The 25,723-nt window shown below is 44.7% G+C and overlaps 1 protein-coding gene across 1 annotated transcript; it reads left to right on the top strand.

Moving 5' to 3' along the window:
- The first annotated feature begins 1,852 nt into the window (after positions 1-1,852).
- On the top strand, positions 1,853-19,595 carry LAMP5 (lysosomal associated membrane protein family member 5). Its single transcript, XM_067707491.1, is given in 9 exon segments — positions 1,853-2,033; positions 2,152-2,240; positions 7,251-7,491; positions 7,493-7,580; positions 8,113-8,285; positions 8,656-8,787; positions 8,911-9,016; positions 10,378-10,566; positions 18,888-19,595. Coding segments are annotated over 8 exon segments (1,131 nt in total). The 5' UTR covers positions 1,853-2,033; positions 2,152-2,217; the 3' UTR covers positions 19,067-19,595.
- The last annotated feature ends 6,128 nt before the right edge of the window (positions 19,596-25,723 follow it).

The raw sequence follows: 25,723 nt of genomic DNA, 5'->3' as shown, positions 1-25,723 counted from the left end.
CAAGGCGCTTGTGTCCAGAACAGAAAACCGGAGGAGGGATAACTTCGCGTTGGGGGAGGGAGGGTATTGGGGGTCTTTCTCTAAGATACATATCTCACACACACACACACACACACACACACACACACACACGTCTATGCACCCGTGCGGCTGGCTGGGTCCCTACGCCACCCCGCTCCCCCCGGCCAGCCCGGCCAGCCCAGGTTCCGGCCCATCAAGTCAGGAAATGAGACGATCCATCAGCTGGCCCTGAGTGCCGGCCCAAGGCGTTCCCCATCTGTGCGCCTCCCCACAAATTCACCGGCGATGATGCGGTAGCAGCAGCGGTACCCAGGCTCCTGACCTCCGAGTGACAGGGGTTGGGGCGCGTTGCTCGTGGTGGCTTCAGCGCCCTAAGCTCGAACGCTCTCGAACGCCCGTTTGACTTGGGTTGTGACTCCAGAGACTGGGAGAGGCGGGGACAACCACCTCTACAGACCCTGCTGTTTTGCTGACAAGAAAAAAAAAGGGGGGTGTGGGGGGAGAATTAGAAACACAAAGAACCTCCTGGGGTGGGGATGGGGGCTGGGCCTAGACTGCACGTGCAGGTGCCACCGGGGCTGCTGAGCCGGGGACAACTCTGGCAGACAGGCCTGGGCAGCAGAGGCCTGCACCCACAAATTTGCTTTTGAGTTAAAAAGTAACCATGGAGCCTCCATGGATTAAAATCCCGAGCGTTAGTGGGGTTTTTTTAGTGTTAGAATGCGAGATTTAGTGTTATTTGAATCTTGGATTTAATGTTATTTTTATTTCAAAGGGAATATCGGGACGGTCCCCACAGTGTTTCTCAGGGGTGGGGCCTCCCAGAGTCCTTATCTGGTCTTATCACCGGAGAAGAGCAGAGCCGCAGGTCCCCGGCTCCGCGTCCTGCCAGCTGAGTGGCACATCACCCCCGGGGGCGCGGGATCAGTCTCGGGAACTGGGACTTTCCGCAGAGAGGCGGACCCTGCTTTGTCCCTGGACTCTTTCTCTCATTTGCGACCTAGAGTACAGAATAACCTCCGCTCCCGCCCCCAGCCCCAGATTGGAAAACAAAAACAAACACAACTCTAACCCTAACCTCACAGGCCTGGGCCTCCAGCAGCCCGGGGCGCCCCGAGGGGGTAGAAGACTCGTGCGTGGGAGGAGGAGAGTGTTTCGGTCCCACTTCTCCACCAGGTCAGAAGCCTCACTTAGCGATCAGGGACCCTAGCAGAAGGCCCCAGTGAGTCAGTCCACCCTGTCACCGTCCTGTCCCCGGGCCGGGACCCGCCCGGTTCCCAGGCCGCCAGCCCCGCAGGCAGAGCCGTTTCCCTCTGAGGGCGCGCCCTCTGAGCCTCTTCGGGCACCTCAGCCTCGATCTCCTCTCGGCAGAGTCTCAAAATCTTGCCCACGTCTCAGAGTGGTCCAAGGACCGCGCGCCGCGAGGATGCCCGAGCGCTCCTGGCCCTGCGGCGCAGCATCCTCCCGACTTCTGCCCTGGAAGCTGGATCTCTGGGGCCCATCGGGGGCATTTCCCTCCGATGCGGATGCCACCCTGGCGGGTTAGAAAGGAAAAGAGAAAAGAAGAGACGCGAAGCCTCTGCAACCTGGCCTCTTCCTCCTCCTCTGTGTAACACCCCACCCCGCTCAAGCCCCCCCGGCTTTCCTCTGGGCGGGGTAGGGACCCGAGAGGCGCGAGGCAGGCAGAGCGCCTGGGTTTCACCGCCCACCCTCCCCGCCCCAGCGTGGGGTTTGCCAACGCTTCCCGGCCTTGGAAGCCGCAAAGAAAGTCGCGGGGAGCCAGAGAACACTCTCTGCCAGGAACTTACTTCCTCCCTTTCTAGTCCTAATTCCCCTCGACACCAGAACACAAAAGAGCCCGGAGCTTCTGTCCAGCAGCCAAGGCCCGAACTCGCCCAACTCCAGCAACCTCGGAATTGATCCTTCTTACCCGGCTTTGGAGCCGGCTTGGACCACACCTCTGCAAGGTTCCTCTTTCACCTCCATACCGGGAGCAGCTTCGCGAACGTGCGGTGAAGTCCAACCCGGGTGCCTGGCGCCGACGTCTTTCCCTTGCTGAGGTCGCCGCGAACTCGGCGTTCGGGCCGCTGGGCGCACCGCCGCAACGCGCATCTCTTGTCTCTCGGGCAGAAGCAGACAGGTCTGGAGTCCGCAGCCCCAGCCCCGCCAAGCTCCAGACCTCGAGCAACCGGGCCCATGTGCCTCGGTGTCACCCAAAGGTAACGCCGAGGGCCGCAATCCGTGAGTCTAGATCTGTGCAGGCTTCTTGCGCGTTGGGATAGAAAGCTTTAGTAATGGAAATCCTCAGTGGTTTTTTGTTTGTTTGTTTGTTTTGGTTTTTCGATTTTGCTTTTTTTTTTCCCCTAGAAAGAATTGCTCAGATCACTTCCTAACTAAGGTCACCCATAGAAGCGGGGCATGCAGTCCTGGAAGGATCCTGTAGGAAAGGCATGTTGAAGACCAGAGAGGTGAAACCATTCCTTCCAGAAGTTTTTGTTAGTGGAGTAATAAAGCTAACACATTGCTTCCTAGATTCCCATGCCAGTCGTCTTTCCAACACACTGAAGACTCTTTCCTCTTTCCCTTTCTTGGTTACCAGAGCGAGCGTCTTGCAATGGTTTCAAATAAACAGCCATAGAAACATCCCAAACTTACAACATCACAACACCCCAGGGCAACTCCGGGGCTCCAGGTCTGCACCAGCAAAGCTTCCTTCCAAGCTCAGCTGACTGGCCGCCCCACTCTCACCCTCCCCACCCCATAGCAATTAATATAAATTTCCCTTAGTTCCAACACATCTTCAGGTGAATATGCAGAAATAGAGAACTTAAAGAGTAGGTAACTGGGAATAAGGAACCCCTGTGATACACGATAAAAGAAATTTTAAAGAAGTGCATTGTCTCAGAACGCAGATAGCAAACTGCTGTAAATGAGCCACAGCTTGTCTAACCTTAAGCCTACTGGGATAACTGTTAGTATTTCTTGGAGAAAAAAAACTTCTTAAAGGACTTTTTAAAATTCTCAGTTGACTCTTGTCTTTTACAGAAAAGTCCCGGGTCCCCCCTGTGTTAAGATTTTCCTCGCTGCCAGGAAAGCCAAGAGGACTGATTGTACTCAGTAGCCTAAAATTTTACACATTGAAGCTAGCGGTAGCTATCATAAACTGTTTTAAAAACAGTTAACTAATTACTGGCTCAAGAGATGAAAATAATTCCTGTGCTCTTGAACCTTTCAGGAATGATCACCTGGCCTCACCATCTGCTTATTCAGGTAGTTTTTTTAGAGAGACTTTGTCCCCTGCATTCCCTCCTATGTGAAGGCATTTATCCTAAATGAGTTCATAAAAGGACATTTTCTAAGAACTTAGCATGAAGATACATTTCCAATGAAAGGGCTATTATTCTGGTGCCTTGTCTTCTCCACTGGTTACCCTCATTGCAGAAATAGCTTGGTTTCTTTAAACTAGCTGCAGGAGAGACCAATGACAGGAAGGATGAGGGAAATTTCATCAAGGTCATGCAAGCTTAGTGCATCAGAGGGCTAAACTTAATTTTCTGATTCTTTCCACATATTCTAGGGTTTGCCAATATATGCACAAAATATTTTTATGTGTACTTATTTTTCAGTTCCTATCCCAAAAGGATTTCAAAGGTTTTCAAAGGCAGTGATTAAATTAAATGAAATAATTGTCCAGTGATTAAGTTCAGCACGGAAAATGTTTTGGTAACTAGTAATTTGGGCGTAAGGGCTGTGTGCATCTTGTCCAGTTCAGTTATCCCTCCTTGTCCTGTGTGTGTGTGTGTGTGTGTGTGTGTGTGCTGGGTCAGGGGAGAGCATTAGTGGTGGTGGGAACAGCAGCACCAGAGTACATTTTTACATTTCACTGTAAAGTGGATTGAAACATCAACAAGCCAAATTTCAGCTGCAACAAAGCTTAGCTTTCCACTTTTGATTCTACAGGTACAAGTCAGTTGCTTGTGCAACCAAGTATAAAGAGATACACCTAATAAGTTGAATATTTAATTTTATTTAGAATGTTTTGCATATGCCATTCTTTTGCATATACCATATATGGGTAAATTACCAAATAAAGAAGTTAAATAAAGGTTATGTATAAGACACTGTGGATTTGGGAGTCTAATTTCTTCTTTATTGCAAATTGATAAATATGGAGCAATGAAGAATTACATCTTTGCACTGACTCTCCTACTTAATATATTTTTCTTCCATCTGCATTGCCCTTCTTTATCCTTTACCTTAGATCAATTTGTCCACTTCTTTAAGATCTCCTTCTCCAAGAGGCCTCCTTGGTCAATTCCACCCCACCCTGGGGTGGCTATCTTACTTTTTCTTTCCTTAAACATCTGTGCACACATTGTGCCAGGCAACCATACATCTTCATGATTCTTCTCATTTTCTTTCACCCAAACTAAAAGTTCTATACATACAGTGGGTCTTTTCTTCCACATCCATGAAACAGTAACCACTCAATGATATGCATGAGATTCATAAAGACTAATTCAATAAGTAAATGCCAGAATTGAAGAGAATCCTTTGAAGGACTTAAAGGATTGAGAAGAGATTCAAAAGCCAGTGCACTTGGGTGACATTTGTATTGACTGCCGGCAGCGTTGATGAAAATTGACACAGCTATCATCCACATGAGTGTACATGTTTATGGCATTTTTTCTCCTACTTTCTCTCCCACTTAAGAAATGAAGAATGGAATGGATCCTGGAAAACTTTGTTACTATGATTTAATGGTACATTTTTCTCCTTTATTATCTCTTTAGTAATTTTAAAGAACTGAAGTTTTTTTAAGGATGATTAGAAAGTATTTAATTAATGTTCGTGAAAGTTGTAGGTATAATGACCTGACTCCTATTGCAATGTAAGAATCATTACAGATAGACAAATAAGTTAATGGGTGTTTGTAAAGCTATGTTTAAGATTAAATACCCAAAGGGATTTTAAATTAATTATGCTTTGAAGATGATTCTCTGAAGAAAAGGAGTTAAAATTGCTTCCTTTTTTTTTCCTTTGACTCATTCAATTGCTGGTCAACAAGGAGATCATTTATGTCAGGTATGGAAAGAAACCATTTTCCAAAGGAACCACTATTTGATTTGTAAATCAACTACAACAACTTAAGATTCATGACCAATGCTATGTCCCATCTAATATTTTATTATTAAAGCAGCTAATCATCAATTAATTCAGTTGCTTTTTTAACAATTTATAATTTAAGATATCTGCAATAATGTGTCACAAGAGAAAGTGTCCTAACTGTTACAGATATCTCTTCTACTTTATAATGGTATTTGTTTATCTTTGGGTTTCCAGATTACCAAACATAGTGCAAGTAGTGGGTACTCAGTTAATGCTTATGGTCTAAATTAATTTGTCTTTTTTTTTAATGCTTTTATAATCATTGGCTCACTTGGCCTAACCAGATATCCCTTGAGCTATTATCCCAGTTTCTTAGGTGAGGAACACTAAAATCTGTACAAGGTCATAAAAAATAAATAGTGACTCCTGGACTGAAATCCATTCATTTCTTTCCTCATTTACTAAAGGGAGAGAGGGAAAGAGAATATATAAATGTTCCATTACCTATATCTCATTGCTTTCTAATTTTTACAGTGCTACAGGAAAATAAGTGTTTACTAACAATTGCTAACATGACAAATCATTAGGCATATATAATTTTTACAAATTCCACTGTCAACTGATAATAATTGCCTTTGTATCAATCACAATTTTGCCTCAGTGCTTCTATATATATTCAGTTATATAAAGTTATTGAGAAATGTTTGGATGAAATATCAAAATACAGAGATAAAAATAAAGATGTAAAAATATAGTATTGATTTAAACATTACTTCATAATTTGAACTGCTATTAATCTCATTATTGATATAGGAACAGGTTTGAAAAAATAATTGTATAAACACTTTGTGGCAAGCATAATGTCAGAATATTATTATACTTAAAACAGCACTCTATACATTTCAGGAATGTGAGCTAGAGATCTTAGGTGTTAGCTTGTTATTTGGTCACTGAATAAAGATTTTTTAATGGAAATCAACGTATGGTATATTTTAGAGTCAAAGTATTATATAAGGAAAAATGAAAATGATCCCTATGAAGTTAAATAATGTGATTTTTCTATTTTAATTTTACTGACCATGTGACATTGAGGAAGGTCATTTAATTTCTCTGAGCCTCAATTTTGGGGTATGTACAACCACAATAAGGTATATCTTCCCTTGCCTACCTTCTAAGGTTGTAGGGAGGATCAAATTTGACAATGAACATGAAAATACTTTGCAATTTGCCCCTTATTATGACATTGTTTTATGACATTATATTGTTGATTTTTTATATAATGAAATCACCACTAAGAAGTAAAATATTTGGACATCACTACAATTGATTAGGACAGTATGCCTATTGCTGAAAGTGTTGTATTCTGATTTATGGAGCAAAATATTTAAAAATCAAGCAAGCTACTAAAAAGTGTAAATATAGGAATTAGCCCCGTAGTATTTGTTTTTTCTGTCCCACTAGATGCTGTAGAGTATTATATGTGTGCATGCGTGTGTGTGTGTGTATATATAACTAGGACTGTCCTAAAAGATGCTACATAACCCTCACAAACTTTGGGTTCACTTACATTCCTCTTAGCAGAGTAGTCACAATATAATGAGCGAGGGTAGGTGACCCCAGAGTTCAAAGTCCTCGTGCAATCAGAGAACAGAACTCACAAAAAACAAGCCCAAATAGACATACTGCATTGACTAACGGCCTCACTTGATGAGGCATCAGTTTAACTTTAAACCCTGAGCTCGTGAGAGCAGGGGAGAGAAGGCGATGTCTCCAAATGCAGGAAGCTGTTGCCATAGCATTTTCCTTCCCTATTCCTGCCTACGCCTCCGCCCCCAAAGCAGCAACAATTTGTGCTCCACCGTTTTCCTTCAGGAGCTAGAAGCATTTTCAGAAGCCAGGACTCCAGTGGTGTGATGTCTTCACCACCTAATCACTGTACTGGTAGGGATATTGAATAAGTCGGAGGGTGCTATTAAGTTTCTCAGGATAGAATCATCTTTGCGGATGCAATTGCAGCGCAGGAAACAGACTCAGGGAGAATTTTAGCCTTCCCAAATTTCATTGGAGCTCTGCACAAGCCCAGCCACAATCACTCCAGCAATACAACCGAATCCTTTCAGCACTCGCAGCCGTGGACAGCTCCCTCGCCACGCGGTCCTTTCCTCTGCAGTGAGCACATTAGCGTTCACCCTGCCCGGGTCGGTGCGGTACTCCATCCACACCAAGTCCGCCAGTGCGTACGGAACGCGTGCTCCCTCCCTCCTCCCTCTCGGTGCCCCCGCCCCTCGCTCACTCAGGCTCACTCCAGCGGCGACTTTGAGGGATTCCCTCTCGGGCGGCCTCTGCAGCAGCACCACTGGCTGGCCTTATTCGCTGCTCCGCGAGGATGGATCTCCGAGGAAGAGTCGTTCTCGGCATGAATAGACTTCGAGTTCTTCTGATGCTCTTCCGTGAGTAGCGTTTCGGCAACCGCCAGAGCAGGGTGCACTCTTTGCAGAGAATAGAACTGGCACAGTAAAGCCATTAGCTTAAGGTCAAAACGTGGCCCTAATGTTTGGCGGGTTTGTTCTTTTTTGGGGGGAGGAGGGGAGGACCTTCCCATCAGTGGCAGGGAATTCCCCAGAGAGCCACACACTTGTACGCCAATCCCAGACACGATGCTGCACAGGCCTGCTTCGTGGGCTCAGAGCACTGGCGAGAAAGCTTTGGTTTAAAAGCCTAAGATGAAGAAAAAGGCCAGTCGGATTACAAATTAATAAGGCTTTAAATGTTTTTTAATTTTATTTTTATTATAAATTAACAGCAACGAAGTCGAATTTGTTGGCGCTAGGTCAGCGAAACGGCTCTCAGAGCGCCCTGCAGCCGGCAAGGAACTTGGGCAGCCCAAAGCCCGCAGACCTCCTTGTCTCTCCACCCCTGTGCCGGAGACGCGTGGGCTCGCTGAGCCCCTAACCGATAGGATTTTTTGTTTGTTTTCTGCAGATACAATGGCTCGAATCATGGCAGAACAAGAAGTGGAGAATCTCTCAGGCCTCTCCACTAACCCTGAAAAAGATATATTTGTGGTGCGGGAAAATGGGACGACGTGTCTCATGGCAGAGTTTGCAGCCAAATTTATTGTCCCTTATGATGTGTGGGCCAGCAATTATGTAGATGTAAGGCACTTTTTCCCTCGCAGCTTGCTCCTAGGGCTCCAGGGACGAAGGGCACCTTCCCTCAAGACCCTGTGAAGACCTGGGTCACCCGCCTTCCCCCCTACACCCTGCAGGCTGCTCCCAAATGCTGCATGGGGGTTCCGGCTTGTAATGCCTTCTGCTCGCCCCGCCTGCTTTGAAAGTAAATCCCTCTCTCTGCTTCCTTAACGGCCGGGTCTGCACGCAAAGCATCTAACCGCATGTTCCTGGACCTGGGAGCGCGCGCGCAAAGGAGTGCCCAGGCGTGCGACCCGGAGTTTGGACGCGCTGCCCTTTACAGCCCCCACTGGGGCTCGCGCGCTGAGGGGGTGCGGGGCGTCTGTGTTCCCAGCTAATCACGGAACAGGCTGATATCTCACTGACCCGGGGAGCTGAGGTGAAGGGCCACTGTGGCCACAACGAGTCGGAGCTGCAGGTGTTCTGGGTGGATCGCGCATACGCGCTCAAAATGCTGTTTGTAAAGGTAAGTGCTAGTGGGGCGCTCAGAGGGGTTGCAGACTCCGGGTGGGTGTGGGTAGGGGCCGCCCCTCCGTTTCCCCACCCAGATCTGCTCGGGCGGTTAACGCGCGCCTGCCCCGCTCGGCAGGAAAGTCACAACACATCCAAGGGACCCGAGGCGACGTGGAGGCTGAGCAAGGTCCAGTTTGTCTATGACTCCTCGGAGAAGACCCATTTTAAAGACGCGGTCAGTGGTGAGTAGAGACCAGCAGGGCTGGGAAAGGAGCCCGGGCAAGCGCAGACACTGCAGGGATCTCAGGCTTGGAGGCCGAATTCCTCAGGGTCAGGGCCTTGTGCTCCCAGGCCAAGGTAGCCCTGGACTTGCTCTCCAAGGTGGAGGAAGCAAGCGGGAGCGCCGGTGGGTCCTCTGGCCTTCAGGCCCTGTAGATGCGCAAGAAACCCAGGGCCTGAGGCCCAGCCTGTCACCCATCACCTGATCCTGGATGAGATGTCTCTTGAGGGACTGTCTTCCTGTGGCTGCTTCAGGATGGCTTTCTTATGATTTGTCCTTTAAAGAAGCACGGAGAAGGACAAAGCTGTATTTTTATTTTCTTCTGCACCCTGGTTTTTATTCTTATGTGCTAAAACTTCAAGGGGGACAGTATGACTTTCATTCTGGGTCAGAATCTGATGTCCTTCAGATCTTTTGGCGCATTGCTCAGGCCTCACCGTAATCTTCAGTCATGCACTGCGGCCACCCCAGAGTGGACTCTAAACCATCCTTATTTATTAGCTTTTCATGCCCATCACTACAACAACTACCCAGATCCTCCAAAAATATTGTGGCAAGGGATATCTAGGCTCCAAATAACAATGCTGGGATCTGCAGGCACCATCAAAGACCACATTTAAATTTATGTATTTTTTTATTTTGTAAATTATCTGATCTACTCATAATGAAGCCTTTCATCACCTGGGCACCTGAGTTGGGAAAAGATTTTTACTGAACATGTATAAGAATACATATGTCATCTTTTCCGTTTCACCCCTTATCATCGCAGTAAAAAGGGCAATTTTGTCTCTTCATCAAAATTCATATTCAAACGTTTCACACAGTTAAATTAGACCAAAAAAAGGAAAAAAAAAAAAAACCTTAATCCAGAAAAGGAGGAAAAGGGGTGAGGCAGGCTTCCAAAGAATATGTATGCGTACAAGGGCATCTGCTCAGAGTACTAGCAGCAGCCATGCTTTGCTGAGGAAGATATTTTATTTTCTGCAGGCCAGTGCGAGGTGTAGGATACCAAGTCACTGTTCATTGTGGATCTTTGGAATCTCTGTTGTGAGGTCTTATATAGTAAAAAGGGTTGGGGTTTTAGGTATCACTTTATTCTTCCAAAAGGAAATTCCAAATTAATATTTAAGAAATCCATGCTCATGAAAGAATGGGTGCATTCGCATTTGCATAGCCCCAGCCGGGCAAGGCAACAGGGCATGTCAGCAGAGGATCAGAGTGGGGGTCTGGGCTAAGAGACAAAGGTCAACTATCTGGATCACCATAATGAGAGTTCTGCCAGCCCTATAGGGGCCTAACCATTGCTCTGGGCCTTCCCTGCAGCCGGGAAGCACACAGCCAACTCGCATCATCTATCTGCCTTGGTCACCCCAGCTGGAAAGTCCTATGAATGTCAAGCTCAGCAGACCATTTCACTAGCCTCCAGTGATCCGCAGAAGACAGTCACCATGATCCTGTCTGCGGTCCACATCCAGCCCTTTGACATCATCTCTGATTTTGTCTTCAGTGAAGGTAGGTCGGTGGGGAGGCAGAAGGAGAGGGAGAGGAAGGAAGCAAAGGCTGACCTCAAGATGGATGTGGAAGGCAACCTGCCAGGGTACCAGGCTGTTACCACGTGGACTTTCTCTAGGATATCATGGCACTGCCTCCCTCTATAATATTTTTCAAAGACTAAAGGCAACAAACTGAATTGTATCAACTACAATGACTTTCTCTTTCATCTTCCCTCTCTCTCTTCCTCCTTCACTTCCTTCTTTTCCTCTCTCTTTCTCTCCCTTCTTTTTCTCTGTTTTCTTCCTTCCTCCCTCCCTTCCTTTTTTCCCTTATTTTTTCATCTTTCCTTTCCTCCCCTCCTTTGCCAAAAAAGGAAAGTGGATAGGGAGAAAGATAAGAAAGTCAGCTGAAAAAAATATATAATTTTGATGCAAGTTTCCCAAGGAAAAGGCAGCTAAAAATCCCAAGCAGCTATTGAGAGAGCCATGGATTGGAGAAGGGCCTTTGCTTATGTGGGCCTCAGTTTCACCATGGCCTCTAGACACTTCCAGCCCTAGGTTCTACCACTGTGAGTCTAAGTTTTTGTGTGACCAGAATGCAATAGGTGTGTGTGTGTGTGTGTGTGTGTGTGTGTGTGTACAGGTTACAGAGAGAGACTCATGGAGACCTGCCTCTGTACAACTCTCACCTTTGTGTGGAGGGACACCCATGAGGTTCCAAGGAGGCAAGGCCCCTGATCTGCTCCCTCTGGGGCATGCAAGAAGGCTTCTTCGCAGTCTATGCAAGCCCTGGAAGGGGGTCAGGCAGGATCCAGCTGGAGCAGGTTCAGGGCGTCCATATCTTCCTGGTTCTCTGCATCCCAGAAGAAGGGCAGGAGAGAAGCTCACATTCTGCAATTTGTCCAAATCTAGCAACAATTTACTCTGGGCAAGTGGAGTAAGTGAATTCTCCCATTCATTTTTTTTCTCTCTCTCTCTGTTGTCTGGAGGAGGTTGTTAAAGGCAGTTTGATATTCTCATTTATTCCTTGTGGTTAAGAAATGGGGAGAGATTCTGACTGCTTTATTGATGCCTACCTTTGGGCTGGCAGTCCCCAGGTGAATACAACCATTCGAATGTGTAGGATATTAGGGAATGCCCACCTGGGTCACACACAAATCATTAAATCAGTCCCAAGGAGTCCAGCTTTCATTAAATGCCCCGCCCATTCAAAGTATACGGAATAGAATCCCTCCCCCCATGATTTATTCAGAAGGCATTAAGGAATTCCTAAGTTAAATTGTCCTAAAGAGAAAGGCCTCCTTCTTATTCATCTTTATATTTTTAGCAACAAGTACAGTGCTTGGCACATTGCAGATGCCCTGTTAACTTTGGCTGAATTGATATTCCGAAGCTGTGGGCTCAATTAACAGAGACTTGCAAATGCTTCAAAGCCAGGCAAATCAGAATTTAATACATTTAGTACAGCAGTGCCATGCCTACCTGTTATGGCTCTTACCTGTATGGGCTATTCCATCTTAATGTGTTTTCTACAAAATTGAAACTAAACTAAACGCCAAGATCTTAATACTAAAAAATACTGTGGATTATGAAAGTATTTATAAAATGTAAGTGTCTTTCTTAAACTGAAAATATTAAATGTAATTAAAAGTAAGTGGACTTATGATTATGGATGGCCCAGAATTCATTTTGAAAATATTGGATCACATACTTCTGAGTTTGTATAGGTACTTTCAGTAGTCTCTAGTTACTCTTTGTGTTTCTCTGGTCAATGGTTTTTAGACACTTCTTCATTTCTTGGTACTACTGGTGCTATAATTGCTGCTTTTACTAGTTCCTTATCACAATCTCACCCTAACCCTCTCTGGGTTATTTCTAAGTTGCTGCTTACAGTCATTTATGAATGGAGAAATCAGATCTCATAGATGTCAGAATTGTGTACAAAATAAGAGTAAATGAGTACTGAATAAGGACCAGAGCTGTTTTCCTAAAAATCAGTGATATTCTTGGCATAGATTTAATGACGTTTTTGTATAAAAAGCAGTTCTTATCCACTTCCAGGGCTTAAATAGATAGATTTAGACAGTTTGTAAGCATGTATAACTTCCTAAATGCAGATATATTAAGCACAAGCAAATTGCACTGGTCTCACCCAGGCTTTTCTGGGGAATAATTAGGGTGTTGCCTCCTGTATGGTGCCCTGGGGCTCAAGCCTTGACACTCCTGGGAGGAGGCAAGCCTTATTCAGGATCTCTCACTGAATCAATGTGCCTTTGTGTGGCAGGGCTCCTTTTGTTCCTGGTTCCTCCTGTCTGTGCCTCTCAGCACCTGTCCCCAGTGTGTTTCGTAAGAGATCATTTTATTTGATTTGGTGGAATCTGAACTATTCCTTTTGGAGTGCCTTTTCGGAACCTGGCACTTGGACCCCACTCCCCAGAATAGAAGGAGGCTCTGATGTGTTGCTAATGCCTGTGTGGGTGAGTGAAGCCTGCCTGCGTGGCGGTGGGGAGGGCACCTGGTCATATGTCTGACGCCTACTGCAGGACTGTGTGCATGCGTTCTGTCGTGTGCAAGCAGGACATGCAGCATAAGGGCTTCCAATGAAGAGCCTATTCCCTGTGTAAGGGGGTCATGCCTGGCAGTCTGCAGTCTCCCACCTGCCTCCTTCATAGATTCTGAGAAAAGCAAGGAAGGGTCAGTGAAATGAGTTAGTGGACACTCATAGAGGCTGAGAGCAGCCCAGATGGGGATGACATCTTTATCACACAAATCCCTTTAGACCGTTGAGCTTGGCTACTATGCTGATCCCCAATGAAAGTAGCTCAGAGGCTCCAGATCACTGAGCACAGCTCTGGTGATCTTGTTAACATGCCAAGTCAAGTCTGGTTCCGTAGTTCTGGGGGCGGGGCCCAAGAGACTCCATTCCTAGCAAGCTCCTTGCTGATACTGCTGGCCATGGCAAACTGTCGGTAGGGGGATTTGAGGGATTTTGAGCTGATCAAGGAATATGATATGACCATGAGAGGCAGAAACACACAAGCTTCATTGGGTGGCACTTGGGCAGGTTGTGTAAGGAAAGCCCCTCACAGCATGGGACCGTCCAGAAAAAGGCTTACAGCACCCTGGGGACCACTATTCCAAAGGAAAGGAGGATAAGGGATGTCCTGGCAGGGAGAGGGGTGTCAGGAGGGGGCTATGGATCTAGGTGATGTCACTTAGCAGCACGGGGAGGAGTCTTTGGGTCAGAGAGCTCGGGGGGCAGCAGAAGCTTAGGGCCTTATCTATCCTATCAGTGGGTAACAGCTGTTGGGTGAGACTTGTATGCAAAGCAGACAGGCCCTAAATGGCTAAATGTGTCTGTTTGGGCTTTTTTTTTTTTTAAATAATCGGATGTGGGTCTCAGCCTGCAGTGAAAAATATAAACCACCGAGGGGCCAATTCATGGAGGCCAGCTTATTTCTATGACAGGTACACTTGGTGTGGCAACTCTCAGCCTGCAGTTCAAGGCAGCCCATGTGTCTCAGCGGGTGTTGGGTAACTTGTCCTTCCACAATTCATTCCTGGTAGTGAGTCCCTTTGAGGCCCCAGGAGAACTCTGACTGTGCTAGCACAGAGGATGCATCACTGGGAGGGAACAGATCAGCCTGAGTACTTTAATGGCTTGAATTAAAGGCGACTCTCACGCATAAAGACAGAAGAAATGTAATAGAACATGAAGGTGCCTCTGTGCCCCTTTGTTAAACACTCAGGTTTAATGGGCATTTAAGTCGCCACATATAGACTGGGCCCATCTTAATTCTCAAGGGGGGAAACAAACAAATAAAGAGACCTGTGAAGAAGGTACTGAGATCCCTGTTTACAGTGGAGAAGCTGAGACTTAGGGGTAAAGTTACTGGCTAAGACTGCGCTCCTTGTGGCTGCCAGGGCTGGGACAGGAACCTGTCTTTGGGTATCAGATCCTGTGCGCTTAGCCTCTCCAAGCCTCAGCTGCTGCAGCTGAGCAACTGTACCAGACATGTGAATGCGGGGGGCCATCTTCAGAAAGGTTGTCGGGTGCTCTGAATTCATGAGCTTATCATTGTTTCTAACAGTGTGTTTGGGAGATACCACCTGATCTGTATTTTACCCAGATCTATAGACAAATGACTGTGCTTTAGTGGAAATGAATGTACATCACCCCCAACTGAGCGCCCCAAGACTGGCTGCCATGCTGCAAACCAGGGCATGGTGTGCCGATGCTGATCCAGAGTGCTGTGTGCACCTGTGGTTTGCGTGGCACCTCTCAGCGAAGAAACATGCCACCTGAGCAGGTGCTCCTTCTCAGAGCCTCCTGGGGAAGCATCCAGAGGGAGACAATCCTGTTATTAACACCACAGAGAACTGTGTTGAGGGCTGGAACACAGAGGCCTAGCGCAGGGCCACATAGCCAGCCAGTCGTAGCATTCTGTGTTCTTGCTACTGCTCTGGAGCCTAGTGTTTTAGGTTGGGTTCCCCAAGAAGCACATCCTCTATAAGTATGTAAGGGCAAGTAATTTATTTAGGTGGTTCTAGAAGGCACTGCTAGTGGAGTGGGGAAGTGAGGTGGGAAGGCAAGGAAGCTAGTACAGGTGCATAAGTGAGCAGGTTACCACTGTGGGCACTGGGGCTCACACTGCTGGAACTTCTGGGAAAGAGTATGGTACCCACCTGAGTTACCCTCCAACTCCCATCTGCCACTGATGGCTGCTGGGGTGGGGAAGGGGGGCGTTGACTCTCCAGGATGTCTAACCTGCCTTGTAGTCAAAGCCTATTGGAATGGGTGGGAATGGTGTATACCAAGGTCATAGGACCCTGTTGGTGTCTGTACACCTGTACACCCAGTACTGGGATATAGGAACTTTCCCTGCCCTGGTGGAGCTTACAGGCTAGTGGGAAAGAGTTTATACAGCTCTTCCTTGTGCACAGGGATGTTTCTGGCACACACTGGCATCAATCAGTAATTGTTTTCTTATTTACTGTTGTCCTTACATCTTGGTGAGAGTATCTGCTTGTCTCCAGCCAAAGATCTCCAAAGCCCACTCATCTTAACATCTTCTCAGTACACAAAATACATTTTGCTGAGGTTACAGGAGTCCTGAGCCAGTCCAGAGAAGATATGGAAAGAGGGGCAAACCCCTCCCTCCAGTTGCCCTATCAGACAGCAGAGGGAAGCACGGCCAGCAAAAGGCTTGCCCACCTTCTCCAACAAGAAAAGTCTGTGGCGCTAGCAGAGCTGGAGAAAGCAATCAGCTTGCCTCCTGGTCCGTGGCCCATCTCAATGCTGTTCATCTGGAGCTGCTTTTCATTAAGAGCTTTTACAGTTTGTTTGCCTCAGGGAGTAAATACAACTTTAAAATGCTGTGGTCATCAAACAAAACAAAATAAAACACACGTCTAGAAAACAGAACCTAAGATGATTCAGGATTGAATTGGGCACACCAGGTTTATGGTTGAGGGGACTTGAACTGGCAGCTGGCAGTTACACAATTTTGTCTGATCTGTCTTCATCTGGTTCTTTGCAATGACTGGGATGGTTGTTGCTTTTTCCAATCATGGGCCATCCACCCTGGGCCTCTGTTTTGTGTTCTCTAGAACTGTAAGTCCAGCCAGGGCAGAGGTGTGAGGGACCCCAAGACCTGTGGAGATGAACAGGGAGTCAGGGGTCTCCGAGCACCAAAAGCCAGATGCTGAGCTGGGCTCAAGGGATGCTCTTCTCCCAGACAGAGATGGAGGCCAGCTGTCCTTACTCTATAATCTGTGGGTTGTATAATCAGTTCATTGCACAGGATCATAATCCTGGAGTGCATAGTGTTTGTGTATAGAATTCAAGGGGTCTGTACATTTCAATAGGAAACATTTGCATCTTTATTTTCTTTAATTTCTAATTAATGTTTAACATTTCCTTCAATTATAAATAAAGGTAACAACCCACAGTAGTATTAATCATACCTATGACTTTGTCACCAATATAAATAATAGTCTTGTTCTTCCCACATGTTTGTGCAGATCTTGCAAAGTAACAGTTATGCTTCTCCCTACTTTGCAGTCACAGCCAGTATACCTGTGTACTAATAAATATATATATAACTGTCCCTCATATTATTTAAAAATATTTTAATAGATGAACTTCAGTGTATTTGTTTCCTTTGTAATCTTATGTGTTTTATTTTTATGCAATCATAAGTATTCTGAGAAGGGGTATAGTTTCATCACACTGACACTAGAAAGATTATAACCTCTGCTTTAGTGGGTCATGACCAGCACTGTTTTAAATGAAAGAGAATAGTACAGAGGATAAATTATTAGCGGCACAAAGTAAGGAAAACCATTGTTTTATAACACTTTGGTTTTAGTTATGTATGTATACGTATGTTCTGGGTTGTAATGTAAAATACTGTTTTTCCTGGGGGTCAAAGGCAGAGTTTGAAGACAGTGGCTTAAGCCTGAGAGGGGAATGCGTGGCTTTTTTTTATGGGTTCACAATCTCTCACCTAAAACCCTTGGGGCTAGATGTTTTTCAGAATTCAGAATAATTTTGGACTTTAGGAAGATAATACAGTGCATTGTCCATATATTATATAAGACCCAGAAGACTCAGGGAAGCGCCTGTAATCAAACAGATTAATGAATCTGTTTCCTGCAGTGAAACACATGAATCTTCATGCTAAGGAGGAGAAATGAGAATCAGAGCAGCCAGCTTTTGCTGCCACATGAATGATACAAAGTACTTGTGGTTTTTAGAGCTTTGTGGATTTTGGAATGGTGGGTAAGGGAAAGAGAACTCAGGAATTCCCCTTTCTTTGACCACTTAATGAATGGGGATGGGTGGGGAAGGGGATTCAGTATTTTTCATGATAATTTTTGACATCCCCTTATTTTCCCATAATTACTTTTGACTTCTTGTCCATAGTTTAATACTCCCTTTATATTCTTCTCCGGTGATGTGTTTAATTCAGGTTTTCTCCTAAGGCAACAAAACAATTTTTAAAGAAATAAACTCCACAGTGGGAGAGGCCACAACAGCCAGAGGCCCACATACCACAAAATTAAAAAAAAAAAGAAATAAACTATAATAATATTGTGACCATAATTTTTTTGCCAAAATACACCATGCTTTTCTCCTCTATCTTCTTTAAAGGATGGTGTATTAGATGATTTTCCCCATAACTATACCAAATTTATTATCCATTTAAAGCTAATACTTTTGGCACCACAATTCTGATACCAGTTCTGATGTGTGTGGTATAAATCCATAACTCTACACTTCCTTTTTTAAATGGTGGTATAATTTACAGATATCAAAATGCACAAATCTGAAGTGTTAACTCAGTATGTTTTTACCTATACTTGCAGTCACATAACCCTCACCTAAATCAACATTCAGAACATTTCCATCACACCTGAAGTCCTCTTGTGTCCTGTTCTGCAAGACACACTGTTCCCTACTTCTCTGACTTCAATCACCATAGACTTAGTTTTGCCTGCCCTTGAACTTCATATAAATGGAGTCATACAACATGTACTCTTTTGTGTCTGACAGTTTTCACTCAACATAATATTTTTGAGATGCATCCATTTTGTTACGTGGAGCCATAGTTCATTCCTTTGTATTGTTGATTAACAGTCCATTGTATGAATATACCACAGTTTATTTATCCATTCTACTCTGACGGGCATTTTGGTTGTTTCTGGTTTTAAGCTATTATGAATAAAGCTCCTATGAACATTTATGTTCAAGTCTTTTTGTGTCCATATGTTTTCATTGTTCTTGGGTAAATTCATAGGAGTGGAATGCTGGGTTATAAGGTAGGTGTATGTTTATCCTTACCTTACTACAAAGTGATTATACCACTTCCCACCAATGGTGGACAAGAGCTCCAATTGCTCTGTATCATTGACAACACCTGGTAATTTCAGATTTTCTAAAAGGTGTATTTTGTCTGCGATTCTATGTACATTATACACGAGTAAAATGTTTAAAAAATTAAATAAACAATAAAAATGATGGTGGTTGTGCCTAATGCCCCAACTCTGAAAATTTGCATAAATCATTTGGAAGCTTTATTGACATTGGCCTGGAATCCAATAACCTGAATATTGCCCTATTTAACTGATGTATTTTTATTTTACACTATGCAGAAATTTTAAGGAATTGGGCCTTAAGTTTGGTTGGGAAGTATTGTTTCTGAAAAAGAAAATATCTCTGAAGTTTCCTTGAGAAATCTTCTCACCTCTATCTGCCTTTTAGTTTTCTTGAGCAGACTTATGATTCAGAATATTTTGGCAGGAGCTCATTGCTTTTCTTCTTCTTTCCCATTTCAGAGCATAAATGCCCAGTGGATGAGCGGGAGCATTTGGAGGAAACCTTGCCCCTGATTTTGGGGCTCATCTTGGGCCTCGTCATTGTGGTAACGCTGGTGATTTACCATCTCCACCACAAAATGACTGCCAACCAGGTCCAGATCCCTAGGGACCGATCCCAATATAAGCACATGGGCTAGAAACTATTAGGCAGACAGACCCCAGCCCCCCTCCACTGGCTGGATCAGGAGTGGAAGGAAGGGGTCAGCCAGCTTTTACACTCATCGTGGCTTGGCTTTGACTCTCCAAGCAGCAACTCATAAAACTCGGAAAGGTATCTGACTCTGAAGTTTAGGGATAGAAACCACACTTCGTTTGGAAAGACACCCCTTAAGGTTCAAGAGGAATATTGGAGGCTTTGCTCCCTTGAGCACAGATGGCTTACCCTATACCGTTGTCTACGTACACAAAATACAGCCTCATGCTCCCTGCAGCAAGACCCCTGAAAGTGACCCATGCTTCTGGCTGGCGTTCTGCATGTCTAGTGATTGTCTTGGGAATGTTTCACTGCTACCTGCACCCAGTGAATTCACAGCACAAGAACCTGTTTAATGTAACTATGCAGAGTTGTTTGGACTTCATAGTGTGTCAGGTCCAAGTAAGGGGACCTGAAGAATCAATCCATGTGAGTTTGTTTTTCAAAATGAATTAAAACACACTACTGTCTAACATTTGAATGCTTTCTTGAAACAAGAAAACAGACTAAAATGGTTTCTGGGGCACCCAGAGGAGAGAGGGGAATGATGAAGACGGGATTTCATTTCTGCAAGAGGAAAAGCAAAGAAAGAGCAAGGAAACAATGGGGGAGGGGGAGGGAGTTGGCTTTTCCAGGTGAAAACACGTGGATTTATTTTGGCAAATATAAGTAGCTTTAATAATGGCGCCTCTTGAACGATTGGTCTAATATAGCTTCTGGTGCTTCTTGGTCTTGAGTCTGGCATTTCACTTTGGATTAAAAAGCTGGACTGAACATAGTAGCTTAGGTTGGGTTTTATTTGTGATAAAATGTAATTTACTGAAATTCCCTAGAGAAATGTACATAGTTTGGATTTCACTCACTTTCTACATAATCATTTTTCAGAAGATCTGAGCAGGGGTAGGGGAAATCCTTTTCTTTGGTGTTGGGGTGGGAATCCCCCTACTCTTATAAAATCATCACCACATGAGAGCAAGCGCATGAGTTACCTCCCCAAGTCTTCAATTGTTGGCAGTAACACATCCTTAGAAGTTCATTATACCAGCAAATCTTGATAACTACCAGCCAGTTGCTCTCCTATTATCCATTTGTTTGCTGCTCCGGCAACCTCAGTCTTCCCCTGCATGACTTCTTCTCAGTGCCTGCCTGGTCAGTGAGGAACAAGCCCTGATTCCTCATGAAAGTTGCCTGTTGCACAAGAAAAAAGAGACGCTTTTTTTTTTTTTTTTTTTTTTTTTTAGTGTTACGCGGGCCTCTCACTGCTGTGGCCTCTCCCGTTGCGGAGCACAGGCTCCGGACACGCAGGCTCAGCGGCCATGGCTCACGGGCCCAGCCGCTCCGCGGCACGTGGGATCTTCCCGGACCGGGGCACGAACCCGTGTCCCTTGCATCGGCAGGCGGACCCTCAACCACTGCGGCACCAGGGAAGCCCAAGAGACACCTTTGGTGCCAGCGGAGGCAAACAACCCCCACCCCACCCACGTGTCCTCCACCCTTCGTCATCTGTGATCATCTCACCCCCACGACCCAAACATGACAAGCCCTTTCCCTTTTAGCATCTCATGTATTTTTAGGAAACTTCCTACTTATCTGGAACCATCCAAGGATCTGGGGAGAAACAGACACTTAGGTGTATCCACTTTAGAAAACATTTTTAGGCTTTCTGAGTCGTACTTCTGAAAACTCCATCTTTACTTAATTTAATCTACTTTTACAAAAGTAAATTTGTATTTTTTAAAAATTTTGCTTTCACAAGACAGGACTCATTACTATTTTTGGAATTGTCATTCATTCATTCAACAATCAGTTTTTGAGCACCTACTGAGTGCAGGCTCAGTGCTGGGTGTACAGTAGTAAACGACAACTGGGAGTCTATAGGGGGAGAACAGATAAGAAAACACACACGCATACATGCGTGTACACACACACACACACACACACACACACACACACGTCATTCTAAACAGAACAAAGTGCCCTAGCACTTTACAAAGTGTTGCCATATGGCTACGTCCCTGTGTCTAAGCTAATTAAATCTTTCTAGAATCCAAATTTCTTAATTCTCAAAATTAAGAGTGATTTTTTTTTCCACCTGTGATAGGCAGTACATATAAAACGCCTTATTACTATGTCTGTTATTGTTACTATTAATCACGGCATCTTTATTTAGCAGTCCTAAAATTAGGTCTCAAGTTCAGCCTAATTTCTATGAACCTCCCTTATTTTTCTTAGCCCTTTTTAATCTTCATCATCAACTAAGCAGAATAAAAGGGGGCCTCCTGATGAAGGCAGGGCCAGTGGTCTATGGGTGGACAAAGCAAGGTGTCCGGAGGGATGACTCATGTTCATTGCCATTGTCCTGCATTTCACAGAGGCTCCTGCAGCAGGAACAAGCTGTGGGGTGGCTCGTCTATTTGCATTGTTTCCTGAGCTCAGAGACGGGAAAGAAAACAAACAGATAATCCACAGATGCTCAATTACCCCTTTAACTGTCATTTTTCTTTTTTACTGCAGTTTTAAACACAAACGCCTCTGGGCACAAAAGGATGTTGTGTCTGGTTGCTGCTCTGCTGGCCTGGAAAAGCCAGGCTGGATGAACCATATGCATGTTTCTTTCGGGGAAGGAGGAGTTTGATTTCAATTCTGAGAGTGGTTCTTTGCAGGGTTCCCCCATTTTCGGCAAATAGCTCCCAGTGAAGCTGCCTCAGAGAACAGGGAAGACTGTTCTCCACCCCAAGAAAGCCCTCTAAACTATAACCACTCTTTTCTCACCAATTCTAATGTTTCCATTAACAAAGACTTGTCAAAGCCACATGGATGGGGGAGACAACAGAGATATGAGAATGGAGAAGTGGGAGGAAGATGGAAGGAATGACCTGCAGCATCTGGTGGAGGTAGCAGGCAGTGCGTGCACTGGGGTTGTTTACAGGTGAGGGTAGTCCAAACCAGCACTGGGCACAAACACCTCCCTGGAACAAACACCCAAGCAACCTGAACCAGACAGACACAACTTTCAATGTGTGTCTCAAAGTGCAGTTTGCAAGCAGCCTGTATCAGAATCATCTCAGGGGGGTCGTTGAAAAATGTCAGTTCTAGGGCATCAACCCAGTGATTGAGAATCTCTATGGTGAGACCCTAGAATTGGTATTCTGACTACTTGCTCTCTCCAGATAATTCTGATTTAGTAGTATGACAACTTCTGGTTAAAAAAGCCTTTGCTATCAGCCTACCTGCAACATTAGCCAAATTACTGGGCTTCTCTGTGCTCATTTTCTCATCTGAAAAATGGAGTTCACTGTCCTCTCCTTGCAAAGTTATTTGAGGATGAATGATAGTACATTTAAGTCCCTAGCACAGCACCTGGCACACTGGAAATGCTCCATAAGAGGTATTACTAATGATATTTTTCTAGCATCCTTATTAAAATGTGTGTTCAAATTTTACCTGCCATACATGTACATGAAAGACCCCAAAAGACTAATGCAGGTTTTTTTTTTTTTCAATCTGGCATCCAGTTTTCTGTGTCAGTTTATTTTGAATTCAGAGTATGTTTCTATGCAAGGATTCTCTCCATCCCCAGCCCAGTGAACTGCTCAGGATGTTGTCAGTTTGTGGGTGTCGGGGAGACGGTTGGAGTCCATGAATTTGGATGAGAAAAAACTACACCTTCAGTTTTACTAACCTCAAATGAAAGGTAGCAGCTCCTTCAATTATGAACATAGGCACCAAACCACTGTAGTATAAGCAGGACCTAGGTATAGGTCATCGGCAGAAATTACCACATTATACTTGTTGCAGATACCTCCAAAAATCATTTATATTCCTTATTGGAAATTATGGCAGTTATTAGACCCATCACAGATCTTGTTATTTAATGCATTATAACCATAACATTAAAATATATTTTTTGATAACTATGCTTTAATTGGTTTCCTTTGTAAGCCTATGTATTTTACTTTATGCATTTTAAAACATTTTTCTGAGGACTCCATAGGCGTCAGACAGCCAAGAGGGTCCAGGGTGCAAAATTAGGCTAAGAACTCCAGGGCCGATGGCTACTTCAGTTGTCATTTAAACTTACGGAACCTGTCACGTTGTCTTCTGGGGAAAGTCACAAAAGCTTATGTGACAAATGAGATAAGTATTTGTTAGCACCGATCTTGTGTTTTATAGACCCTGGTCTCGTGCTGGGGACACATCAGTGAATGAAATAGGTAAGAATCCCTGCCCTCATGAAACAGAACTTTCTCTCTCTCTCTCTCTCTCTCTCTCTCTCTCTGTGTGCGTGTGTGTGTGTGTGTGTGTGTGTGTGTGTGTGTGTGGTGTATTCAGGTATCATGATTCATGTGCTGTCATTGAACAAGTTGTTGGGGACTTGGTTAGGCTCATTTAAGGTGGACCATATGTGACCTTGAAGTCCTTTCTAGCTTTAACGTTTTTTCAAAATGCTGCCAATGATGATGAGGCATAATTATCAAAGCAGTTGCTATGTGGGCAAACCTTTCAGGATAAGGAATCCCTTTGCTTTTAAAACAGTATATTTTGATTCAGAAATCAGGAACCCTCAGACTTTGTCAAGTCCCCTTTTTATCCTTCATCAGATCTCTTTATGTAGGAGACATTGCTGGGGTCCCACCCATGTTCCCTCGGTCTTTCCTGGAGCTCGTTTGCTGACAGTTTCTGTACGTCCCCACAGCTCCCCATGTCTCCCTCCCTCTTAGTTGGAGGGAACAAACTTTGCCCACCTACAGGGCAAGATGGACGTTCTGCGGGATGATGCCCTAGATGGAGCAACTCTCAACAAACCAGGGATAGGAGATGGTGGATAAATACCCCAGCCACTTCACTGCTAGAAGGACCATTCTGGAGCATCTCTCCCAGAAGGTCTGCAGTGGGACTGAGCCCCAGGCACCCATAGTGGTGACCCATTCATTAATACACACCTTTTTTTCAAATTTCTGTCCCTCTTGGTCTCATGTATCTGCTCTGCCATGTTGAATGAGCTTCCTGGGATCATCTTCCAGGAAGGACTTGTGTGTCTGTCTTAGGTTCTCCTTTTGGCAGAACCCACACTAAGGTCATCTATTCACTTAACTCAAAATGCACACATTTCAAGGCTTACGTTGATGGGTTTGCTGCACAATTTGGATTTGTACTATATCATGTGGCTTTCACAGAACTGCTCCTGCCTGTATATTTTGTAGCTGCTTCAGACCAAATCAGTCGTTTCTCTGCCTCGAATCTCATTACCGTTTCTTTGATGACATGGGGACATTCACTCGATCGGTTTGCCCAACGAGTCTGAACTCATTGAGTTGATAACTTCATGGAATGATTTTATTTTTCTAGTAATTGCTACTGAGTGTGTTTGTCCCAGTGGGTAATGGGGACACAACCATAACTCAGACTGATTCCATCTGCCTAATCCATTAAAAAAAATCAATCTCATTCAAAATCAAAATAACTCCCCTCCCCTTTGCTTGAGCTAAACTTGTATTGGAGAGAAAGAAGTAGAGTGGATAGGCAGTGGCAGGGGACAAGGTGTGCTTTCTTATCCTCCCTTTCTTTCTTCTGAGTCCCTCCTTCAAATCATGGAGTTTCAGACTAACTCGTGGCTCAAACCTATGGGGAGCTGTGGGGAAGGGAGATTCCAGTAACCCAGCTGGCTGCAGTCAGCTGCCTTGGATATTCTGTTGAGGAAGAGGAGATGCCTGAGTTTCATTTGTGTCCACCTGAAGACTACAGCCTCTGCTTTTAGAGTGGTCGTGGTGTAGATGATATATGTGGTTTTTAGAGTAAGGTTCAGCTCCTCCCCGACCCTGCCCACTGTAGAAAAGCAGCCATATTTCCCTTTGTTTTCCCCCATGGTGCATACCTCCAATGCACTCTTCAAGTTGGGTATCACCCCATTACTTAGTTAAGTGGTTGCCGTGTTCCCTGCTCTCTCTCTATGCACCATCATAAGCAGAAGAAATTGGTGTATTCTTCTATGCCTTCCAGTGGCTTCAGGGACCTGCCTGGGGAAGGTTGCCTTCATCTTTCTCTTCCCTGGCACACAATATACTACTATTAGGAGGTCTCATCCTGCTATCTCAGGTTATTTCCTGAGGGTTTTCACTTTCTGAAATTTCCAGGTGAGAAATGAACTCTTTATTTACCAGTATCACTTCATGGGATAAATGTTAATGTCTTCCTTGTCACCCAAACAGGAGGAGGGGGCCCAACACTTTCTTCCAGTCTACCAGAGAGCTTCTCTAATCCAGAACACCTCCTTTTTTATATCTTTCGTGGGTAAAAGCAATCAGATCAATTCACCATCTTTGGAACAGCAGAGTAGGAACATTCAGCCATGAATCTGGCTTTCCTTGAATTTGGCCTTCCAGAATTTAATTTTTTTTTTCAATAGTGGTATCTACATCATAGTCTTACACTGCTTATAACCTGTGGGGATGGGAATGTTTATCTTTGCTTTGTGTCAACATGATATTACATAAAATTTTATAGCAACTTATTTGCATTCCTCAAGATCATAAAGACACCATTCTTGTTATTTAAGAAGCAAATTCAGGAAATTACCAGAGTTTCCAATAACACGATGGGA

Source organism: Pseudorca crassidens, chromosome 15, assembly GCF_039906515.1.
Source record: "Pseudorca crassidens isolate mPseCra1 chromosome 15, mPseCra1.hap1, whole genome shotgun sequence".
In the NCBI taxonomy this organism is placed as follows: domain Eukaryota; kingdom Metazoa; phylum Chordata; class Mammalia; order Artiodactyla; family Delphinidae; genus Pseudorca; species Pseudorca crassidens.
This window is presented reverse-complemented; position numbering and strand designations above follow the sequence as displayed.